At 39.3% G+C, this 25,829-nt stretch overlaps 1 protein-coding gene across 4 annotated transcripts in view; it reads left to right on the top strand.

Moving 5' to 3' along the window:
• Window positions 1-25,829, top strand: part of LOC134538240 (tyrosine-protein phosphatase Lar) — a 1,248,834-nt gene that overhangs the window by 980,100 nt on the left and 242,905 nt on the right. For 3 of the 4 annotated variants that reach the window (XM_063379387.1, XM_063379386.1, XM_063379388.1), the window contains one exon: window positions 15,286-15,327. The exons of the other annotated variant lie outside the window; for it this stretch is intronic. In XM_063379387.1, coding sequence (XP_063235457.1) covers window positions 15,286-15,327 — 42 coding nt within the window. The remainder of the gene's footprint in view (window positions 1-15,285; window positions 15,328-25,829) is intronic. 4 annotated transcript variants of the gene reach the window in all.

Here is a 25,829-nt window from a genome sequence, read left to right on the forward strand (position 1 = left end):
CGGAAATGGGTAACCCACGGTGCTGTCCTATGTTGCGGGTGGCGCGATTCAAAGTTCACAAAGACAAAGGAAAACTTTATGTTAGTAAAAATTTAATGAATTTTAAAAATGTGGACAGTATTTTAATGAAATTCCTTGTCGAATATCAGGTCCAAGGCCCTGGTTAAATATTTTTTTCAATTTTTTTTTTACTTTTATCGGAGTCGTTTTATTAAATAGTTTAAAATGTCGGTCTGCTAGTCAAATGATCTAGTAGTCGACGGAACTGCTCCGGTAGCGAATCCTAGCGGCGGGTGCGGAAAATTTCGCAGCCAGCAATGTGGTTAAAAACACAATTTGCGTATATATTTATTCTCCTCGGAATTATTTTAATAAATGATACGTTAAATTGCGTGTCCTATTTTCGTATTATAAGTTCATTTGCAACATGAGATCACATGAATTTTGCTCGTTACGGAGGTTAGATGTTACACATCACTGGCGAATATTGAAAAGACCAGCTCCTTTATTTAGTATGTTTTTTTTTTGTAAAAGATATTTCGTTTTACAATAATTAGTTGTATCTCTCGGTAAAGGTTTACGAAATTCTTTTTTTTATATCCTGAAATGTCGCGAAGCTTTTCAACGCATTTTTCGAGTGATGAAAATCTCATCTCAGATTCGCTTTTTTAAATTAAGAAAGGAATTGTGTAGAGAATTGGGACTAAAAAAAAAAAAAAGCTTAAATAGAAATGAGGGTGGGTTGTATTTTATTTCGGTGACTTATACTTTACGAGTTATTTTCTTAGTTGTACATGCAGGTTTTTTACCCTTTTTTTCCCTCCAAAATCAGAATTTTTCCCATTCATTGAATCTCTACATCTGTTGGTAAGTCGAGATGCTATCTATTACTGAAAGTAATGTAGTCTATCCGAGTACCATGATTTTGTGAGTAATTTGAAATCTTATCTTACATTTACAGGAGCCGAGAACATTTACGTCACAATGAGAACAGTTGATACGTCCATTAATCACTGTTATGAATAAAAAAATTCACAATATTAAGTTTCGTAGTTTTCGAGTTCGATTTATTATTTCAAAAGTTTTTTAATCCCTCCCCTGCATATAATTGTTAGGTACTGTGAATAAACGTTTTTTCTACGCAATAAGAAATAACCCAACTATTGATAACAATCAAAAATTAATTCAAACTGGCTATACATTTGGATAAAAGGGGGTAGGGGGGGAATTCGTTGCGCGATTTATGCGGTAACAATTTTTAATCGGGTAACTTTGACTATTTATACTATAAAAAGTAGAATGCTAACGTATCGTGTTGTTGGTTTTGATTAGTTGTATTTTTAAATAACTTGCTATATTAGCAAAGGAATATAATTTTTTTGTTTACATTTTGGCATATAAAATTTACCCAATTAAAACATTTTTGTCGCACAAGTATTCGAAATATATCCTCCGCGGAAATTATAGCATATTTGATTTTATTTTGAATTGTTGCTAATAACTTAATACGATTATTAATGATTGCGTATCAAAAATATTTAGTTACAGTTTTTAATAATTTGTAGGGAATTTTATATCTTTCGAAAAAATGCCCATAACTCGAAAACTTTGACAAAGTTTCATAATTTAATGATTCTCGAAGAATAAAGGCAACCGAAAAAATATTAACAATCATCACAAAACTTTCAGTTTTTGCAGCGATTTTGCTGATTTTTTTTTCATGCTTATTTTTAGTTCAAGTTACTGTTTATACTTAATTAATTGGAAACTGTACACCTAAATCGAGTGAAGATTATCTCTGAAAAGTATTTAAATTTATTAAATAAATATCACGAGATCATGCGAAATATAAATCTGTTTCGCATTATATTAAATTTGGTTTCTGTATGCACAAAGAAGAGTTTTTGTTTATTTTTTTGTATAAATCTACAGTTTTACTCCGATCTAGATTAAATTTCGAAACAAGAGGAAGGTCACTGTTTACGTGAGATTTCGAGAAAAAAAAAACACCCCTTAGAGCAGAATTTTGGATACATCTTGATAATATTTCGCTATTACACACTGTTAATGCTTTCTTCGGCTCCGTGGCAACAGATATTGCATTGTTCAAGCTTTATTCCTCTCTTTACATAAATTTTTAAGGTCATTAAATATCTTTAAATCTTTATAACTTTAGCATTAGATAGATTTTTAAAGAAGGCCTTTTTATAATATGCCTAAAATGTAATACACTTTAGGTAGCTCATGTGCATCTTATATACTTTTTTTGTTATTTTCATATCTGTACTGATATGTTAATTCAATTTTTTATTTAAATTTATTTGTGACAATTTTTGATATTTCTAGGCTATAATATTTATCAGGTTTCTTTTGCATGTACCTAGTTTGTAAATATGTATGTGGTTAAGTGTAGGACAAGGCGGTCACGCCTTAATTTCGCCACTTAAATTAAGGCAATAAATTAATTAATTAATAAATTGGCGGTGTGGTGTCCAGATTATCGGGTTCCTCTGTCTGTCCCTGGGTTGTCCTAGGTGGTCGTTGCATATCTCTCGTCGTTTCCACCTCACTGTGTTCGTACGTGCTGCGGTGTTGTTCTGACTAAAATCCTTCCCACGGAATTCTCTGTGCTGTACAAACATTTGAGTTGATTTTGGCTTGTTACATGTGGTTCTTTATTCATGATTATTTCGTTTGTCCTTTCATCGGGTTTTCGCCGCGACATAACAATGCAGACCTAGCAATGGCGTATGTTAAAAATAATTATTTGATATCTCTCTTCCCCATTTCAAGAATCATTCAGAGAAAGTAAAAAAAAAAAAATCTGGAAATATAATGTTATTTGGAGGTGCTGAACAATGGCGGGCTACAGGATGACTTTTCGGGAGGGGCTATCGCACAAAGAAAGGCCGTAGTTGCAAAAAAATAAAAGTGGTCAGATATTGGCCTTGGAATATTATTTACAAACTACAGGTTTCAAATACAGAACATTGCTCCATGCAACTTTTGATGAGATAAAAGTTTAACATATGAAATTAAATAATTAAGTAAATATAAATATACACTAATCAATAGAATTGGTCTCGGGAGGGGCTATCGCCCCCACAGGCCTCCCTTCTGTAGCCGCGCTTGGTGCTGAAGAAGTCCTGGGGATAGTTTGACCTGGTGTTTGCAGACACCGTGGGATGAATTTCCCCTCGCGCGCGCGGTCGCTTGGCCCGTTTTCGTCCCGGGCCCGCGAGGGGACTCTGAGGAATACGCCGCGGATTTTCGGGGCAGTTTGGCGGCGGAAGACGAGGATGTAAAGGGAACTAGGGGAGTGTTGGTGGGGGGGTTGGAAGGGGGATTTGGCCCCCCCCCCCCCCCCCCCAGCACGTCGGAGTGCAAAATGACCCCGGGACGCGAGGGACAGGTGGCTCCAAGTGGCTAGGACCACCCTTGCCTCAGGGACAACCCCCCGGGATGGGAGCTGCGGGTCGTTTGATAACCAGCTGTGGGGACTTCGTCGTGTCGTGGTGGGGTCTTCGGTCAGTCTCCCCCCTCCCGAAGCACCTGCTGTGGTCCCCCCGACCACGCGTTTTGAGGCGCTGAGACGGGGGACAGCGCCTGACATCTGGTCCCATGTCCTTCCGCCGCTGTATTCGAAAATGTTAAGGCCCCCCGCCTCGTCAGAGGTGTGTGTTAGTGAGGCGGGATGATAAGCGCGACGCTCGCTGGTGCTTCCAGCGCGGTGTCTCCTCTGGACTGGCGCGCAGTCTCCTCGTCGTGCGTATGAGCGGTGACCGTAACATTATATGGCCGATAAATGAAGGTAAAGGTGTAATGCAAGTCCCTTGAGTGCTTTCAAGAATCTGTACCGGTTTTTTTATGCCTAAAATTTACTATGAAAAAATGCGTTTTAGCCATTTTAACTCTTCTAAAAATACAGTTTAAAAATTTAATCCGAAATCAAAAGTACTTTTCAGCCCTCAGCGAACTCTTTAAATGCTTTGCGTAAGCAGACCCCACTCGGATGTCTCGAGTGGTTTTTAAATCGCGTTGTTTTTCCTGGAGCTCTGCACACCGTGTGTGTCCCGGCAGGCGGAGCCCTTAAACCTTGAATTTCTGAAGAATTCTGGTTACAAATTATATCCAGGGATCTTCCTGATTTTACGGGTACTACGTCCGTTTACTTCGAGCGTGAATCAACAAGAATAACTTTGGTGCAGTAACGAAACATTCAACAACTTGTAAGAGCACTCTCCTATTTCTGTCACGCATGTTAGCCAAGGAACGCAAAATTCGCAATGCGGAATACGCCGTATTTTCTACGAAGGAATTACGAAGAACTCTTCCTTGATCTAGGTCCTTTCTTGGTTAAAAAAAAAAGTCCGTAAACATACTGTAATCCCTAATAGTGCAGGTGCAGTCAGGAATTGTCAGGCAATGGCCAGTAGTTTACCTCGCCTTCGCCATGTTTCAACGCCCAAAAACATCGGCATTGTGTCTACATTCTGGAAAATTAGGGGGAAATCGTTTACTTAAAAACTTGTCGGGGAAAGTGGGGAATTCACTTGAAATTCTGGAAAAATTTATGGAAATTCAAGTAAATAGTGTAGTTATTATATTAGTAAACTGAACGCAAGACGAGCGGCGTCACTTATCTCAGCGTTGTAATGTTTTTACCGGGTATAAATTTGAGGTAGATTTCGAAGAAAGACTGTCTATTGTAGCCGTTACCATGGTGCGATTTTCTAAAAAAATTTATATAGTTTTTTTTTTTTGTGCCAGACTAAGTTGTTACTTCGAAATTTACCTACGCCTGTAGACTGTGCCGAAAGGGTTTTTTTTCTTCTGGTTTTAATGTGCTGAAATATTTTGAAATAAATACTTCTTTACACATTAGATGTTAGTTTTAGACTGCGAACTTCAGTTTGACAAATATATTAAAAGGTAGCGTAGCTTTCGTAGTGTTTAAGAAACTCAATAAAGTGGTTAGTAAATATCTTCAACGACATGTATGTAAAAATCTTATTTTCTTGGCCAATAAGTAGGGACCGGAAAAATACGCGGTTTCAATGACCTGTAGGATGAACTCCACAGTTCTACGTACACTCGGTCCAATGCCACCCACTCATTGGTTGCTGTCTTGTGAGACGTTCCAGCGTAGCAGCCTGTGATTCGATAAAGCTTTGGTCGGGCGTTTCTCATTGGCCCAGAGTCATCCAGGTGAGTTGTGAACCAATAGCAGAGGCAGCACTGAGGTAAAACGATTTGTATTTTAGCATATCGCGAAATGAATTCGCGAATTTTTCCGGTCTCTACCAATTAGAGGATTCTTTTCTTCTAGTTGACTGAGGGTGGTTCGACCAATAAGGAAATGGGCTTATTTGATTGGCTGGAGTTTGCCGGCCGGTCAATGGCCAGCATTCTGTTTTTGTGGGTTTGGAAGGCCAGTCAGTCCATCGTTTTTTTTTTGAAGACTTCTGAAGAACGTGGGGGACTTTTTGACGAGGCCTGAAGAACGCACGACGGATCGGGATGTGTTTGCGAAGGAGCGTCCTGGCTGCTTTCACACGTTCCCAAGCCTACCACATGACCCTTTCCTTTCCCTCTCTCTCTCTCTCTCTCTCTCTCTCTCTCTCTCTCTCTCTCTCTCGCTCTCTCCGTCTGGTATTCGGTTATTGGAGGAAACAGCGCGCGGCTTGGCGTAGCCACAGCCGGTGTACCGCTGACGTCCCGAACTGGTGTTGGCTCCGACCTCGTGCGGCCGTGAGGGTAATTAATTACCACCCGGCGTCGTTCCGTTAAAAAAAAAACGAACGTAGGGGGTTTTTTAGCGCCTTATATTTCTTTTTTTTTTAAAAAAAGGGGTTAGTATGCGCGCCAGCCAACACAAGGAGTGCTCCTGGCACGAATGTTATATATAGCGGGGCTATGCAAGCCAGGCTTTTCCCCTTCGCGCGGATGAAAAGAGGCGTATGGAAATTTTTTTTTATCGGCAGCAGCGGGTCGTGTCGGTGTCAAGTCCTCCCCCCCCAATCCACCCTCGCCCCCGCGGGGGGTGGGTGGTTGGAGAGGGGGGGGACACCCGTACATTGTGCCCCCTGGGGTGGAGTGGTGGGGGGGACGGATGAGATCTGCCCGGGAGAGGAGTCACGCGACAACAGACGCGGAATGGCTCCGGGTGTTGATGGGAGTGGGGGAGGAGTGGGGGGATCGATGGCGCAGACTTCTCTGCGTCGCGTCGTCTAGGCGCGCCTTTCTTCGAGCGTCTGCGGGGATTTATGAAGCTCCCCCCCCTCTCACCACCTAACACCCTCCCCCCCCCCCCCCGCCTCAAAGCATCCACGACTTCAGCCCTGCGATGAATTCCTGTCGCCGCGTCTCCGAGACGTCCGTCAATCTCCGCCGCCGACGGTGGCTGGCCGAGGACGTGGTTCGGTCCGGCCGGTCACTCTTCCCCTCCCCGCCCGGCGACTCCGTGACGTCATCGCTCGCCGCGCGTTGCTTGTCGCTGGGCTTTCTTCTCCTGACGGGCGCCGGCCTCGTTACTGCGCGTTCATCGTGCGGTTTTGTATCATTTATCATTTACATATTTTTATTTTATTACTTATTAATAGAGACCTGCAAAATTCGCGGATTCATTCGGTGATAGGCTAGAATTCAAACACATATACCTCTTAGATAATTTTGCTATTGGCTTACTGTTCACCTGGACGAATCTCAACCAGTTATAAACCCTCAACCAAAACAGGATCGAATCACAGACAAACCAGCTGAGTCGACTTACAAGTCGGCAGCCAATGAACTTGCGTTATTTGCCCGAGTGTACAGGGGTATGTGAAGTCTATCCTGAAGGCCATCGAAACCGCGACTTTTGCAGGTCTCTACTTATTAATGGTTGATTACTTAAAAAAATTAGCAACAACATATATGGCGTCGAATATATTTACTAACTACATCAATAGGTCTCTTAAATATTACGTAAGATTGGAGTCCAAAACTTACATGTACTCTTGTATAGAAGCGTTAACTTCGAAATATTTCTCCGCATTTGGGGGGGGGGGGGGGGGGGCAATTAGCTTATAACGGGTGTACATAAGTACACGCAAAACACTATAATGTTTTGTTTTTTTTTCGTCTGGAGTATCACCGGGATGTATGTTTTATCCTTCGTATCAACTGGCACACCTGTGTGTGTGTGTGTGTGTGTGTGTGTGGTGTTAAATGTCAGGGCCATTTCTTTTTATTTTTCCATCTTAGACTGGCAACGTGTAATGTTTTTACTCATAATTTAATTGCAGTAAGTGTATACCTATATTTAATTTAGAGTAACATGTAAATTAGGTGTTATTGGATTTCGTAATGGGTCACTCAGTGTTTGAACGTTTTACCTAGCGCTTAAGGTTTTTGTTACAGCATATTAACCTATTTTGTAGTAAAATCTATCATTGTCGTGTTTAATTGTTTTTGATCATGAGGCATTTCGTAGGAAAAATTCCTTTTAGGATAATAGCATGACACAAAATCTGTTTAATTGAAATATAATTTCTCTCTGGGAAATAATTAGTGCGGGTTTAGGTATTTCAACTATAAATTTGAAGTATAACATAAAAAATAACTAACAGACGAATGACGTATTATTACTTTTACAAATAATTTTAAGATTTTCTAAGGGGGTTAGACCTGCGGAATATTATAATGCATGAACAAACGTAGCCTAATGTTTGTGAAATGCATTAATATTTTTTACATGAACTTGATATTCATTGAAATTATAAATGGTTTAGTTGATATGTTTCCGATTTTTTATTTTTTTATTTGCATCACTGTATTACTTATTAGATTACGAAAATACGAACTAATATCGTAAATTCCAAAATAATTTGGTACGTTTGAACTAACTTAAATTGCTGGTTAGTTTTTAACTATGTGAATATTAAAGAAACAACGATAATTTAAAATTGAACATCTGAACTTTTTTTTTTGCTACAACCTATTTCATATATCAATGCAGTATATCAATGCATAAATTTTGCATATATTTTTTTAGATGCCACAGAAATCTGTTCAGAAACTCACAAAAATATAAGTTTTAAACGAATGAAATTGGAATATTTTTTAAGGTTATAAGATTTCAAATTTTGTACATTATTTAAATAGATCCAAAACATTCCTCAGGAAAATAATCAGTTATTACTCTTAAAGCGGTACATTTTTGTGCTGTACAGGATTTACGTTCCTGAAAATTATTTTCTGCGTGAATGCATCGCCGTAGCAGTTTGAGTAGTACTGTATGTAAATAAATGATATTTTGATTAGGGCTGTGTCAGACTACATAGGTACGCGTCTATAGCACACACATACATCCCTTAGCAAATACAGTCACAATATAAAGGACGCATTTATAGGGGATGGATATTATCCGAGTACTTTAACTGCTAGCACCACCTGTTTGCAGTTGGTCGTACTAATGTTCACGTAGCCATTTTGAGTGGTGATGTTACCAAAATTCAGCCAATGTAAATAACAACGAACAATTAAAAAAAAAAATTAATGAAGCGTGAATGTAATATCGTAAATGTTATTGATCAAAATATATTTTTATTTTAGCTATAAATAATGCATATACTGAGCATTAAATATCCCAATAAGTTTAAGTTCGCCTTTAGATAATTTTTGTTGTCTTTATTTGTCTCTGTTTGAATTAACACTTACGCTTTATAAAGTTTTAGCACAAATCTGGTGCTGAATATCTGAAGTAATATTATATGCAAGCAAAATAAAACACGAAGATAATGGGTTTAGGGATGCATCAGTGGATGCGAGTGTCTCGGCGTTATAAATCCCGATTTTAGTGGATGCACGTAGTGATGCATCGGGCATCCATTGTGGGAATTCGGAAGCAACGCACACTTCGAAGCGCTTCTAGAGGATCACTTAGCTAAGGGATCCATTAGACTATTATTCACATGCAGCTTAGCACGTGCATTCTGGTGGAATACTTTGATCTAAATGGTGAGAATCTATGTGCTTTAGGTACATTTTTTTTTTCTTTTTTTTAATTCTCTTGAGAGTGAATTTCAGTAATGGGTTGATGTGGCACGTAGTGCAAAATAGAGCTTTTTTTTTTTGTCTGTCATGTGACGCGACGCACTTTGAGCGCCCTGTTTGACGCGCTTGACGGGACACGGGCTAATGGCGGTGCCTGGTGATTTTCCGGAGCGGCGAGCCAGCGCAGTCGATTATAACAATCGATCCCTCGAACAGCGCGCCCGGCCTCGTGACTTATCCACTCATCTGAACAGATCTCCCTCTTCGATAGCGACGGATAGGCGATGATAACGCGTGACATATATTTTTTTTTTCCCCTCACACACGCGTGCTCTCCCAACGCAAAGCCCGGATTTGGGCTGCAATTTTTGCGCATCTGCGCGCGTGATCGGAATGTTTGCGCCATAAAACATTTTCAATTCGCTGGTGGTGGTTTAATGCGGGAGTAATATTTCACACGTCGTTCGTCTACTCCGCGGAGTACAAATAGGCATTCATCAGTGCATGTTGTATTTTACCGACGCTGAATATATATTTTTTTCCTTCTTTCTGTTACATCGCGTGATTGATCCAAGTGTCAATAAGTGAATTTCTTTACCAATTAATGCAAATACGTGCGCTGTATTCTGTGACCGTTCGGTAGCAACCAACAAAGTCCGCCCTTTCATAAGCCACCAGTTGATACCCCGAATAAAAAATTTATCAGAAAAATTACATCACGTATGCTGGTTCTAGTAACACGAAAAACGCATTTTTGAACATAGGACAGTCACGAAAATTCCACTGAAAATAAAACTCGTCAGCGTTTAACAAAACACACATGGATGTTATCTAGGCATACGGCATTTGGTAGGAGTGATTTCGTGAACGGAACGGAAATCTGTAATCACGGTGCTGCCGTCTGTGGCGGATGGCGCGAACCAAAGTTCACAAAGTCAAAGGGAAAAGTTATAGTAATAACAGTTTAGTGAAATTTAACAAGATGGGTAGTGTTCTAATAAAATTTATAATCGAAAATCATGTCCAAAGCCGGGGTTTAGTATTTTTTCAAAACTTATTTTCTTTTTATGTAGTTTAAAAACTTCGGTCTGCTAATCGAACGATTCGATAGTCGACGTAGCTGCTCCGGCAGCGAATTCTATCGGCGGGTGTAGAAACTACGTGTGATTCGCGTCCAGATGCATTTGAAAACACAATTTGCGTATTTATTTATCACGCTCGACATTATAATAAATAATTCCAAGTTAAATTTCGTGTCCGACTTTCGCATTATAATTGTATTTGCAACATGAGAACCCACGAATTTTCTCGTTACCGATGTTATATGTTACATAACTGGCTAGTAGGTACTGAAAGACTCTCTCACATGTTTAACTAGCTGTCGTACCGAGCTTTGCATGGGAGCATGCCTATTTTAAAACATATTTTTTATTTCAAGAATCACTATAAAACTATCAACTTTATGTAAAGTATCCGGCCCATTGATACTCTATTAGGTGACTCAAAATATACGTACATCGGTATTCGCGAAGTCTTCTTGGACTGTTGTTATTTGACAGTGTGGATACGAAACGTTATTTTACCCATTAAAATGGGAAATCATAGGGGATGTTGCCGTGAAGATTTATTACACTATACCTACATACCTGTTATCTGTTATGCAGTTAATTTGGTTGTGTTTTCGCAAGTGCCAGTTATAAATATTGACACGTATTGCATAAACATATCTTTCAATACCAAACATTGCCTATGTCAATCTGGAATAATGTATATTTATAATAGTGGATCCATTTTTAAAATTAGTCTAGTATTGTTCGAGTGTTCTTCCTACAAACCCTTTAACCCATTCTTTTTATGTATGACATTATTGTATATTATAGATAAAATTATTATTAATATATAGATTTTCAAATAAGTTATTGTTAAGTGTGAACATTAGTGAAACCAGCCATACATTAAAAAGAACAAATTGTATTTATATATGCCTACTATATGTACATAACGTCTAAATATTCATTCCAGAGCATTTTTTTGCAAGTCTCGTGTTACTTTTCTTGTTCTATTCCAGTTATTCTTGAGAAACAGAAAAGAAAATCTTAGATTAGCAAAAAAAAAAAAGTTAAATTTTTTTTTACTTCAATCTTTTATTTTGTTAAATAGGCTTTAAACAGCTTCGCCGAGAACAATATTCGCAATTCGATTCGACTTTGCGAATATTTTAAAAATTCGATTTGATATTCGCTTCGCATGAAAAAAGAACCTAGTCTTTCAACAGGAAAGTGTGTGTAATTTTACGGAAGGGGGAGATGGTAAACCACTTTAGAAGAGAACTGCATGTTTTGAAGGGTGGCGATATAAATAATTATATGTCGTCTTAAATAATTTATGAGGTTCTTAGCATTGCTTATTTTTGGGAGATTTTCTGAAACTGTCGGACTGTGTATGTTTACAGTATTGTAACAGTTCTAGTCATCCTCAGAAATTAACTGGATGTTAAATGCCGGTGACTTTACAAGGTAGTCTGTTTGTAGCAGCCGGTCTCCATTCGTTCCAGTATATCATAACTAGAGGTACGGAAATTTCACGGATTCATTTGGTCGTAAACTAGAATGCATACTCTCGCACTGTGTTCATGATTGGACCGCAGTTACGCATACACGCCGCCGTGCGACAATAAGTTAGCGATACCCAGCTACGAGATTCTCAAGCTAATCAGGTTTTGTCGACTAACCAGAACAAAATGGTTCTCGCTAAGAAAATCAACGTTGGTAGAGCAAATAAAAGGCTTTGAATTTTTTTCTGGCGCCTTACGAATCCGCGAAATTTCCAAGTCTCTAATCATAACATTTTGTGATATGCTTTGAATTTTAAATTTGAAATTAATTAATTATGGCCTTAAAACACTGAACCCAATGTGGCGTATTTCTGTTCACTTCCCTCTAACGAAAAATATCGTTTGTAAGTTCCAGATATATTGCAAGATGGAGCATGTTCTGATGAAAGTGAAGCAAAATAAAACTGGAACGTTTGTTATAAAATGACAAAAAAATTATTCTCTAGAGTATGTCGGTCGAAATATACGCAATATAATTCTTAGGCTTGAGACATGGGTATTTTTAATATGGCGCAACGGTTGAATCCGCCTTAACTCTATAGTTTCATTGTCGTTTGTCCAGAACCCGGTTAATATGTAAGTGAATTTTTTTTATACCAAGAACTCTGTATATCTACGCGACTGATGATTGGTGGCTGTTGCAATCGCAACGCAGTTGGGACCAGTGCTGTTGTTTTTTGTCGTGTGCTTGCTGTGATTGGTCGAGCGAGGAGAGGGTTGGAGCCAATCCACGACCACCGCGACACTGTTTGAGTGTGTGCGCGCGCATCCTACCGAGTTTTTTTTATGGACAACATACCGTAACTACGGCGTGGCCGCGATTACGAAAACTATGGTGTTAACCCACTGAGAAATATTTTCAAGCAGCTGAGCTGAAACTGAAATTGTATGGGCTGTTTCAGTTTGGTAAAAAAATATATGTTTCAAAACGTCATTATTTACCATGCATGGCGATATCACAATGAACAGTTTTTAATTCCACATATTTCTGCCCCTTCTGTTAATATTTTGGGACACTTCCGTTTATAAAATAAGAATTAAATTTAATTCAGTATTTCGCCTTATTACTGTGAGTTTGTTTATTTTTATCAATTTTAATTCGTGGACCCAAGATGTCTACTCAAATGCTTGAAACGACGGTATCTCCAAGATTATAGTGGACTCTGACCTACTCGGTATCACCGACTTGGGAGCGTATTAAAGGATCTTTGCTGGGAGATGAGATTAACACAATTAGTATAATGTATTTTCAACCAATCACGTTTCAGACATCTGTGATTTCAGCGCGACATAAATGGAGGACGAGACAGACTTCGCTATTAGAAAGTTTGTTCAATTTGCATCGCGTCGCGGGCGCGATTTTACTGAAGTGAGCGTGAATTTTGGCATTTAAACGTTGGTTAAGCTGGTATATTGGTAATATTATTACTGTGTTCTTTCCTTATGTTTGTTTAGGAAATATATTAAATGTGTTCACGTAAAAATTGAATTTTCGGAATAAATGTTGAACGTGGATTGAACAATTTTTTTTCTCGAACAGGTCAGTCTAGACAAACATGAAAACATTGATGGCTGTCGTTCATGCGTTGCGTACGACGACGACAAGTAACATTCCGTATCGTGTTGTTTGTTTCTGTGTGTCGCGCGGTTGTGAACGGCGTGTTCAAAACAACGCCGATATTCTCCTTGTCGCATCGCGTCTTTCGCGTCGCGTCCGTCGCGCGGTCACGAGCGCGGCACAAATCCCCGGCGACCACGTGTTAGGCGGATGGATCTAGATCTTCGCGATCTTTTTGCGCGCGATCTTGAGAATTAATTCCAAGTCCGGACAACCTAAGGCTGTGTCCGATTTAAAGTCTCACTTGTGTGCCTTAAGTACTTATTTGCCCTTGTGGCGTACCTACTTGGCTACTCCGGGCGCGTTCAATTTCAGGCCACTTGAAACAGTATTATCTAGCCGAACGGGTTGCTATTATTTAATTTTTTCAAAAATAAATTTTATTGGATTACAATATTAAAATGGTACGTTTTTAAACTTCATTTATGCAACATAAATTTACGGCAGTTACTTTATGATTCTATCTTTTTTTTTTTCGTAGTTACGATCGGTATGTATGTGCATGTGTTTGTTAAAACTTTATAATAATTGTGTTTAATTTTTTAAAAGCTTTTAAATTACGTAAATGATATATCAATATGGCCTACAAAATTATTATTTTTTGTTTATTTTAACTCGAAGTACGCGTGAATTACACAGATTCGTTTTACTTGCATTCTGCATACTTAACTTCCAGTTCGGAAAATCCTCCTGAAGTCACTTCTGGAAACAAGTACTTACAAGTGTATACTTCAGGTGAATTCGGATACTAAGTGAAAAATTGGGCAAACTAGCGTCTCTTGAATGGCATATCAGCGGAATTCGTGGAGTTCATTGTTTAAATTGGTTTCTGAGTTATTAATTTTTTTTTGCAGTCACTCAAAGTCTCGTTTATTTCCAGTCGCAGTGAATTCTCTCTCACTTTAGAGCAGTTACAAGTGTTTCACGTTTAAAATATGAAACCTTTCCTTCGCCTTTTAGGAGTGTAAATTTAAGTAACTTTCACGTCCTTGCTCCTGACTTACTTTATGAACGGAAGGACTCCGGCAATGAAATATTAAGCAATTAATGTCCATGTATTGGCATAACCGTCTGTTATTTTTGCGATGATGAGCGGGCGTTTGTAAAACTAACTTGACGATCGTGGAGCGTTGTCGGTAGAGATGCGAGTTGGAAAAATAGTCTGAAAAATGTAACCACATATATTTTTCCGGAAATTTGTACACTTTTTTACATTACCAGCACAGATTTAAATAATTTAATATAGGTTAATATACGTTTAACAATTATTTAATTTCTGCATGTTTTATTTTGTTCTGTTTGTGTAAAAAAATGTTGATAAAATTTATGTGTGTGTTTCTGTGGAAGTTTAACTCGTTAGAAAAAATTCCTGAATTTGCAGAATAATTTTCGGTCAGTCACCGGGAATAATCATCATCATCATCATCATCTGCTTACAGTCTGTGACCGTGTCAGAAAGTGAAATGTTTCCATCTTCCTCTGTCCCCCACCATTCCTCGTTCTTTCCTTTTTTATTCCAGTCTTCTTCTCTCTCCTCGTTCTTCCTTGGGACCTTCCTTCTTCCTGTGCACTTCACTCCCATAATTTTCCTTAGCAGTCTGTATTTTCCAATTGTCTGCACATGGCCGTACCATCTCATTCTTGCTTTTTCAATTATCTTATTCAAGTCCTGTACCATCTCATTCCTGATCCTGTCTCACTCCTCATAAACGAAATTCCTATTGCTCTGATCTTCCCAGCTTCTATCCTTGTCTACATTCCAAGTCTCTGCTCCACAAGTGACTACGGGCACATAGTAGGTATTGTACCACATTTTATTTAGAAATATGCTGAAATATAGTTACCGGAAAATTTTTTTACCAAGAATATATATATTTTTTTCCCTCGGAGAACTAACGTCTGAAGTGGTTGGCCTAACCTTCTCCTCCTCCACCACTATCGTGGAGGGGAGTGGCATTATACAGGGTGTGAGCGCGCGCGCGTGTGTGTGACCTTGCTGTGTGTTGATGCGTTCCAGGGGCCAATTTCTCCGTCTTCCCGTACATCCAGTACCTCACACGTAAGTATATATAGGCGTGACCCCTCGTGGCATGAGCCACCTTTTCGCTTTTCCGCCGCTTTTTCTGTTTCGGGCGCTGGAAAGCTCGTGGTTTTTGCAACCGAGTATATAAAAAAAAAAGTCCAGCTCTCGGACCTAGCTCGATGAAGAACTTTTTTTTTTTTTTTTACCACATATCCGAATACCGAAACACAAAATGTTATCCCTAAGTTCAGGAAGTTACAATACTGGAATTTTGAATGATATTTAAATTTCAAATGTATTCGAATAAAAAAATTACGTTTAATATCTTTATTAATTTGTAGTATTTTTTTAATTTGTTATTTTTTCGAAATAACGTGAATTTGTTTGTTTTTAAAGGAAATCTAACCAGTATTACAAGGATTATACATTAAATTATACGTTGCTATGTTAAATGGTCTGCATAAAGCAAACACCCAGCATAAAAATTAACCCCATCAAAAGATATGAAAGTTATTTTTTTTTTTTAATCGGGAGCTCTCCACGCCCCTTGACAGAAGTACGAACGCGAGCCCTTTTCGCAACGTATTCCAGCTCTTGTAATACGGGTTTTGCAGCGCATAAAGGGATAGGGTTAACGATAATGCACTCGTGTCTTCTTGAATGAAGGGCAATTGACAACGTTGGCAGTGAGCATTCTCTAAAAATAAACCGGAATTGTATTTTTTTTTTTCTGTTCAAGTTCAAATTGAAATATGTAATGTTGGAACCAACGCCAAAAATTTACTGCGAAACGGTACTAAACTGAGAGTTTATTTTTTTTATTTCAAAGATTATTTTCATTAGTATGCCTATACTTGATCCTCACACGAATTAGAAATAAAATAGCTCTTTATATATGTATATCTATGCATCTGTACCAATAGAGTTCCAATTGGGATTACGACTTTGTAGACGCGCAATTTTCTTTGTGCTGCTGTAATTTTGTTCCTGTATAGTATAAATGTGTGTGTGTGTGTACGATGTACATATACATAAGTTATTCCCTACACGCCACACGAATAATGTAATTTAGAACGCTTTAACATCCATGATAAACGAGTCCAGATTTTTTTTCCAGCTTTCGTAGTTTTTCGGCTACAATGTTAGTTGTAGTGTAATAGCAAAAATGAATGTAATTACAATATTAATAAGTCGAATTTTGTGTACTTTTTTTGTTTTACTAGTTTCATGTGTCGATTAAGAACGATTAAGAAGTTTTTTTTTCCCCCATGTGCTTAAATTTTTGGCCTCGTGTTAAAAAATGTTTTCCGCATATATGAATATATTGTGGAGTTTTTTTAATTCTCTATACAATTCTCAGAATTTTATAGTGTAAACTGAACTTGTATTTGCAACTAACAGCGCGACCTCTATCTTTTTGGCACATTGTAAGGGCTTATCGCAGCCGAAGTGAGGTGTTGTGTGCGTTCTAAATACGACGCCGTCGCTGCTTTGGGCGTCATGTAGCGTCACATGCGCGCTCGGTATTTCCATAGCAGCTTCCCCCCTGCCCTGTACTTACACAACTTTTTTTTCCTCCCCGCCGTAATGAAATTAATTTGTGTGGCTGCTCGCCTGAGTCCCCCCCCCCCCCCTCTTTTTTTTCGGTTCCCGTGGGAAGCCAAATTAATGTTGTATTAAATTGTACCGTGCGAATTGCTGGAACCTATTAACTTTTGAACCGCCGTAAATTAGTGGCTGTGCTGCCGTAAAAACTGACACAATTAACGCTGTTCAAATAAAATTGTCTCTTTTCATTATTTCGCTGTTCAGGTGCGTGGTATTAATTATTCATATTTTGTTTCAGCTTCGCGTTATTATTTTTTTTCCCCGCTCCGGTAAGCTCATTCAAAAAAAAAAGTATATAAACTTCTTTCTGACATGAATGCAACTCTTCTGGGATACATTCGCCATTTTTTTTTAATGAACGGTGCTCTGCTTTGTACTCCCTTTAGTGGTTGCTTGCGGGTATTTAAATAATTGTTTTAACCAAAAAAACTATTTTTATTTTAAAAGCAGAAAGAAAACCGAAAGGGTGGCTCAGCGACTAAAAAAATAATCAGTTGAGTTGCGGTCTGTGATCGAAATGTTATCTTTGTTGATAGATCATCGTGATGTCATGATGTTGTAACCAATTTTGCAGAGATTTAAACAGATGCATTGTTTGACTGAGTGTGTGCGCTAAGTTTAACATTAAGTCCAGCTCTCTAATGATGATGGGCCCCTTCGCAAAATATTCAAGTTTGCTTCACTCACCTCTTACCGTCTTGAACCACCGTCGTGCGAAACGCTTCCCCTTATGGAAATTTCGGGGAACCTGCGTTGGGCCGGAATGTCGCGGTGCGACGTTTGGTTTCATTATCGCTGGCGACACCTCGGTGGGGTGCAGTAAGCTAACTGCAGCCGCACAGTTGTTCCGATGTGTTGGACTGTGTTTTTCGCAGGAGGTTCTCTTTGTCCAGTCACCCAGTTCAGGACACGCCGCTGGGTCGTTACCACAACGCCGAAATACCACAACGCCGAACGTACAATAACTCCGAATACCATAACGCCGAATGCCAAATTGACCGCAACGCCGACAGCTAGAAACCTGCTGTGTACCACAACGCCGAAATACAGTAACACCGAAAATTGTTGCTTTGGTGGAGGGGGGGGGGGGGGGCACAGGAGCAAAATGAAAAACAACTAAATGAATTTGTGTGCTAACCTTACCTAACCTAACCTTTGTGGCAGTCCTGCAATGTCATTTTTCGGGGTTAATGTATTTCGGCGTTGTGGTACACAGCAGTTTTCTAGCTGTCGGCGTTGTGGTCAATTTGGCATTTCGGCGTTATTGTACGATCGGCGTTGTGGTATTTCGGCGTTGTGGTACGTCCCCCACGCCGCTGTTATATAATGGAGAGGTTAATTGTCCAAACACTGTCCGGTACAACTTGCAGAAACTTCATTTGCACTTGTGTGACACTCGAGAGAAGTTGTTCCTCGCGCATCAATTATTATTTATTTTTTTATTACTTCGTGTTTTGTACATTATTTTTTTAATTCATAAAGAAAACCGTACATTTTATTTTTATAAAAGTAGTTTTATACTAAAAAGAAGACATTTTTTTAGTATTTCTCGTGAACTTAAAGGCAACCTTATTTTTTATTCCTAGTATGTACTGGAACAAGGAATCATGTGGTAACTGTACTGGTTTTTTTAATGTATGTAGCCTTCGTATTAAAACTATTCATTTTTAGTAGACCGTATAGTTCGTTAATCAATTAAATACCACCCAAAACCACATGAACCTGAGACTTTCGGGGTTTTTAAAAAAACGTAATTTCTATTGATTTGCAAATTTACTAAAAATGAAGTGTTTATTTACAAACAGTTGATTCACATGATTTCATTCTTTCAATGCATTCTGTGGCAGACATAAAAACATAAATAAGGAACATGTTAGTAAAAAATATATTGTGTTGTTATTAATTTATTTAAAATCATGAGCAAAAAAAACGCTCCTCAAATATCGCTTAATGCTTCTCAAATACCATAATAGAGCTTCTCGTTTACCTCTTCGTGCTTTTCAAAAACCATCATTGTACTTGCCAAACCTGCCTTAGAGCTTTTCATTTGCCACCTCAAGCTTCTCAAATACCATAATTGAGCTCTTTTAATGCTTAATGCTCCTCAAATACCATAATTGTACTTTTCGACACCAGCATTAAGATCCTAATTTATAGAGACCGGAAAAATTCGCAGATTCAATGACCTCTAGGATAGCCTCCATTATGCTCTGCACTTCTCAAGTAAACACGCGTGTTCATTGGGTACTAAATTTTGAGGCGTCTCCACTGGGTAGCTTGTGATTCGACGCTTCGTTGGTCGATAGTCTCTTAATGGCCCAGAGAGCTCCAGTTAAACTGCGAGCCAATAGCAGAACCAAAAGAATTGAACACATGTTTGAATTTCAGCCTATCACGAAATGAATCTGCGAATTTTTCCGGTCTCTACTAATTTACAACATCATGCATCTGAAATACCATCATTGTGCTTTTCAAAACCTGTGTTATGCTCCTTATTTACAACGTCATGCATCTCAGATTCCATTATTGTGCTTTTCAAAACCTGCATTAAGCTTCTTATTTAGTACAACATCGTGCATCTCAGATACCATCATTGTGCATTTCAAAACCTGTGTTAAGCTCCTTTTGTAGTACAACATCGTGCATCTCAGATACCATCATTGTGCTTTTCAAAACCTGCATTAAGTTCCCTATTTAGTACAACGTCGTGCATTTCAGATACCATCATTGTGCTTTTCAAAACCTGCATTAAGTTCCCTATTTAGTACAACGTCTACATTTCAGATACCATCGTTGTGCATTTCAGATACCATCGTTGTGCTTTTCAAAACCTGCATTAAGTTCCATATTTAGTACAACGTCGTGCATTTCAGATACCACCATAGTGCTTTTCAAATCCTGCATTGAGCTCCTTATTTAGCATAACATTTTGCATTTCAGATACCATCATTGTGCTTTCAAAAAACCTAAATTAAGCTCCTTGTTTAGCACAACGTCGTGCATTTCAGATACCACCGTTGTGCTTTTCAAATCCTGAATTGAGCTCGCTCGTCTACAACGTGGTGCATCTCAAGACGCCAGCCAGGTGCTCCTCAGAACCTGTGTCGACGCCCGTGCTTCTCTCCCCCTCCCCCCCCCCCCCTTGCCGCTGGTTAGTCGCGGACGTCCGACCAGCATCACACGCCCGGTTGTCGCGGATTAGCCCGGCGCCGATCTGCCGCCGGATATTGCGTCGTCGCGTCGCGTCGCCCCGGAACGCGGCGGCGGACTTAATTGAATCGGAAACTCGTCGTCGCGGCGCGGCTCATATTTCGCCCTCGCTTTGATGTGCCGCCGCGTGATTAGTGCGCGGGGTCCCCACCCCCCTAACCCCCCCCCTTGTCCTTCCGTCTGGGCCTCGCCGCGCCGTCGCTAATCATCTGCCAATTAACAGCGACGCCGGAGCGGGTCGCACGCCCGTTCGCAGTCGCCGCCTCGCTGGGGGGGCGTGGCCACAGTGCGACTGAGCGAATCACACACGGACATGGTCATGCAAACCAATTCGTAGACACCTGCAAAATTCGCGGATCCATTCGGCGATAGGCTGGAATTCAAACACATATAGTACCTCTTAGATGATTTTGCTGTATTGGCTTACTGTTCATCTGGACGAATCTCAACCAGTTATAAACCCTCAACCAAAGGAGGATCGAATCACAGGCAAAACCAGCTGAGACGACTTGCAAGTCGGCAGCCAACGAACTTGCGTTATTTGCCCGAGTGTACAGGGGTATGTGCAGTCTATCCTGAAGGCCATCGAAACCGCGAATTTTGCAGGTGCTTTACCAATTCATCCATCGTTGTGCATTCACTAATCACGTCGCAGCATTGTGTCTATTGTTTCATACCAGCGTATATCAAGCGACTTGTACTTATCGCAAAAAAAAATACCTTTTCTTTACAACCAATAGAAAAAAGTGAAAATTAAATAAATAACAGATTTTTGAAGAAAAAGAAATTAACAGGTGAGTTTTTGGTAATTCAACACTTTGAAAGAAATTAATCATAGTAGCCACTCTGCATCATCCATGAGATGTAAGAACTACAACCTGTAGGGATTCTCTTAAGATTACAACTCACCGTCCACAGTCGGGCAACGTGGTGAACCGTCAGCGCTTGCAGCTGTACGAGAGAACGGTTCCATCGTTGTTTGGACGTGATCGAAATGCCTTCTTCGCCTCGTCATCTTCCAACGGGATTCCTTGTTTTGAAGATCCAGCGTTGATTCAGCGCCTCCCTCGCTTGGTTACAGCAGGATTTCTTTGTCTTGAAGTTCTTCTTCAAACAATAAATAAAAGCAACATACCGCGTCCGCTCATCCTTTCAGTACCAGGACCTGACGGCGTCTGACGCTTTATAGGAATCGCCTTCTTTGAGTCAGCCGTGCTGCGTCAGACACTCTACGTCTGTCGCGTGCGTCAGATTCTGCATAGGAATCCCGCCTTAAACTATGCGCTGAGTATTATTATTATTATTATTTGTTTCACCGCTGGGTTTAGTTCTTTGTTGTGTGGAAGCAAATGATTTACAAGTTGCGACGCTGACCTGTAGCTATTTAGTGCACATTAGAGAGAGAGATAAAAAAAAACCGTCATAAGCAGAAGGTTTTTGGTAGAATATTCCAGCTTATTATTTGCTATTTTTTTTTCCGACCTCATCCTCTCTTTGTCCGTAAGTGGAAATGCAATTAAAAGTTTGGGTTGTTCATCCCAGCCTTTTATTGCACTCGAGAATTAAAAAAAAGAAAAAAAATTCTTCCTTTTCGTATCTCATTCTTCACGTTACGCTGCATTTTCAAGTTTCGTTCGTGCTAGATGCTATTTATATATTTATTTTATCTGTAGTATATTTGTGAATTCTTTCTCCGGTTTCCCATCACGTTCTTCCTTCTTTTGTGTTCAACCGTATTGTTGATTTCTATCCGTAACAGCTTCCGAAGCAAATATATATATATTTCCGCCTGAATACACTTTTTTTTTTAATTTCTCTTCCTCGGCGAACAATAAGATTAAAGTGATTTATGTGACAGCTGACAACCTTGATCCATTTTCTAGTTGCTTCCGAACTCGGATTAGTTCGCGCAGATGGGCGTTATTTTTTTTTATATTTATAATCGATGTTTAAACATTTCACTTTGAAATTTTTTTTGGCGAAATATTGTATTAGTTATGTATGTGTTTTCTCTTTTTTTTTTTAACTTTTGTCATCTCGGTTCGTTTGTTATCCGAAAAAATTCTAAACCTTATTACGATTTTATTATTTTATTCTTATCATTTTATTCCTTTGTCGAGAGTTGTTTCTCTGTACAACTCCTGTGGAATATAATTGTGTTTCCACGCCCTATATTTAATATCGTTGATACGCGTTACTGCAGATTAGTTTCATTCTAAAAAATTAAAATTTTCTTCTAAACTTTGCATTAACAGCTGAAAGTATGCTAATTATATTTTTAATATATTTTAATATATTTTTTCTAATATATGGTGGTGACCCTGTCGAGTCTTCTAATGGAACGCGGAATTTTTATTTATTTTTGTAAATCTTTTTTTAGCATTAGAGCGGTCAACTCAGTATAGGTTTTAAATTTTAAAAGAAAAAGAACATTTTTGTTTGTTTTTTGTATCATGAAAAACGTAATATGTCCACAGTATGGACTGCGAAAAACATATCAAGTAAAAACACCTTTACTTGTTCACTGTAAAAGAATAACAATTATGTTCTAGGACGAGTATGTTCGTTGTAGTCTTTATAATGTGTGATATAGCTAGCCCCTGAAAACAATTCATTGCGTTAGCACCTGAGATAGGTAACCGACTTGAACTCTGTATTTTTAAGAGGCCAGGAAAAATATTCGCGAGTTTCATTTTGCGATAGGCTAAAATACAAATGCGTTTTACTTTTTGCTGCTCCATTATTGGACCACAGTTTGCCTGAAGGACTTGGTGCTTAATGAACAACCTTCAACGAAAGAAGTATCGAATCACAAACAAACCTCCCAGTTAACAGTTCTCACATAGAGGATCGCGGGACTCTATCCTAGAGGTCAATTAAAACTGCGAATTTTTTTTCCCCCCCAAGTCCCTGTGCATGTTACCTTAGCACCTTAGCGTAGTGAGGACGAAGTTCATTCCATTGTATCTTGGGAATCGATTATTTATTCATATTGAAGAGGTAATTTGTTCTTTCTCGCAATCTTTTCCTCCCGTAAATTTCGCAGCTGTGCATATATATATATATATATATATATATATATTTATTTGCCGTCAGTTTCCAGAGTTCAGTTGCTACCCTCGGTACGCCCTTATCATCAGCTGCAGCTGTCGGCAAGGAATCGTGGGATCCAGGTGAATTTGCCCGTGTCTTATTGTAGGCAGAGATAAAGAGTTCCAGGTGTAGGACAAGTGTGACAAATATCAGCTTAATTTTCCCTCGTGTACGGGGATTTTTTTTTTCCGTTGTGCCAGATGGTTGTTGTGTGGTTTTTTTTTTTTCACGTTGGATGTCGAGGGTTGTAACCGCTAGGCTTCGATTGCAGTCTTGACGAGTGAAGGCGCGAGCGAGCAAGCTCATTGGCCCGCTCCTAGGCGCGTGGGAGGGGCTTATCGCCGCTAGCTCGCAGCCTCCGCTCGCTTCCCGGCGATCTGTAATTACCGCCCGGCCTGACGCGGTGTTGCCGAATTGCCGACGCTTCGAGGGGGGGGGGGGGGGGGCCATTTGCATGCGCAAGTCTGCCAACAAGGGCCCCTGAGTCGGAGTCTCGTTTGCATAATCATCTTGGAATGGAAGAAAAAAAATAAGAGGGGGGTAGGGGGGACGAGAGAACGTCTTGTGCGGGTGCTGTTGCCACATTTAGGGCCTCTTTCCCCCCCCCCCCCCCCAATTCTTCCTTCCTTTTCTCCTTTTACTCTTCACCATCCACTGATGTTTTGGACACAACTGGCTTAGGAAACATGCACTAAGGTCACGGCTGTAAACATTAAAAATTCCTTCTTTTTTTTTTCTGCATGAATGAAGCAAACTGTAGACATTGTTTCGTGCGCTTTTTTTTTTTTTTTTACCTAATTAAACTTTTCAAAAGTATCAAATTACTTTCATTTGGGGGAGATTATGAAAACTCTTTAGTTATAAATTACAGAATACTTTGCATTCAAATTACTGCTCTGTTGCTCTGCAAAATTGGTGTTGTATTTTTAATTATGTACATGTATGTGTAGGTCTTGTCTTAATTTTAAAATTTGCTGCATATATGTATTAACCTGAATTTCGTGCTTCAAAATGTTTTCTTTTGTGTTTGAATCTAATCTGATTGCTACCGTATTTTGATTTATTGACAGTGGGTAGTTTGTGAACGGTATTAAAACATGTTTTATTTGTATTTAATGACTTGTAACCACCCTTCTAAAATGTTATGCTACAAAAATAACGATTAATGATTACGAATTATTAGGAATAATCATGGTTAACTTGTACAAATGTTGCCATCGCATAAAGCTAAAAATCAAGAAAATGTTTGTTTTTTCTATCAAGGCATATTTACTGAATATGGCCTGCCTATGGTTTGAGATTCAATTTTACTGGAGTGACTTACCTATCCATGGATGATTTGTGAAACATATATGTAATTGTCCAATACGAATGTGATTATTTATAACAAAATGGCGGGGTAGCTGGCCTTGTTGATGAATGAGCCTTAATCGGTACATTCACCTTTAATTTTCAGACTCGCCTGAACAACCTCTTTGAACTTACTGTTACTTTCACGAGGAGGATATTCCTTGTCGTAGACGTATGCCTTTACCAGAGAACATAGAGAACATACGCTGCATGAACTCAGCTCCCGTTCAATTGCAACGTACGTTAGTTCCGCACATTCGCGTCCTCGAATGGCGCGGAAGGTAAAACCCCGATCGCAAGCGGTTTTCGATGATTCATGGTTCGAACTCGGGACGCGCGATTATCGGTTTCAGAGGCAGGAGCAGTTCTGACACGAAAAGAGAAGCGTGGCAGAAAGCAGAGGAGCGAATGGTTAACGTCCTTTTTCAGCGAATGGAGATTTCGAGTCTCACTTATAATCCCACGTTTGTCGCATTTCAAGTCTGGGACTGGACTGTAAGCAACGCCATTTTATCAAACCTGTACCATGCCTTAAGGGCGGTTTTCCATTCCAGGTCATTATTTTATGTATGCGTTCCACACGGTTTTACACTTCCCGGGTTTCTGAGTAGCTGAACTTTCAGAAAATGAAAATGAAAAAAAAAAAAATATGTTTATCGCAAACGTTTTGCATAATTAACTGGTAAGGTTACATTTTTATAGCTTTTTTTTTCGCAGTATGGATAAGTAGAAAAATTAGAATATAAATGTGGAACTTTTTTTAGGATAAAGTCTGTTTTACTGACTTCCATGTGATAGTGATTGATTTATTTCATAAAAAAAATATTTTTTTAATCTCACGCAGACTTTAAAAATTCTCAGAACTATCATGATTTTTGAAAGGCTTAATTAAATCAAACAATTTTTCCTGGAATAAATTAAAACCTTAAAACCCAGTAGCTACCAGCCGTCCCTTTATGCCCAAAAAGTAATTTATTCGATTTGTTTCTCCTTATCCATACTACACAAAAATGTGAACGATTCAACGTCAGCTCATTATACAAGAGGTATGCACTATATATAAAATAGTGACATGGATCGGGTCACGCCCCCTTAAAGTGAGCACCTACAGTTACAGGAGCTATTGAGGTTGAGAGATAAGAACATAAAGCCAGGCCACGTGCTGATAGCCAGGCCACGTGTCATGCCGAGAGTACCAGGCCACGTGCCGACGGCGCGCGTCGTGCTGATAGCCAGTCCACGTGTCATGCTGAGAGTATCAGGCCTCGTGCTGACGA

The sequence above is a fragment of the Bacillus rossius genome, chromosome 13 (assembly GCF_032445375.1).
Source record: "Bacillus rossius redtenbacheri isolate Brsri chromosome 13, Brsri_v3, whole genome shotgun sequence".
NCBI classification, from domain to species: Eukaryota; Metazoa; Arthropoda; class Insecta; order Phasmatodea; family Bacillidae; genus Bacillus; species Bacillus rossius.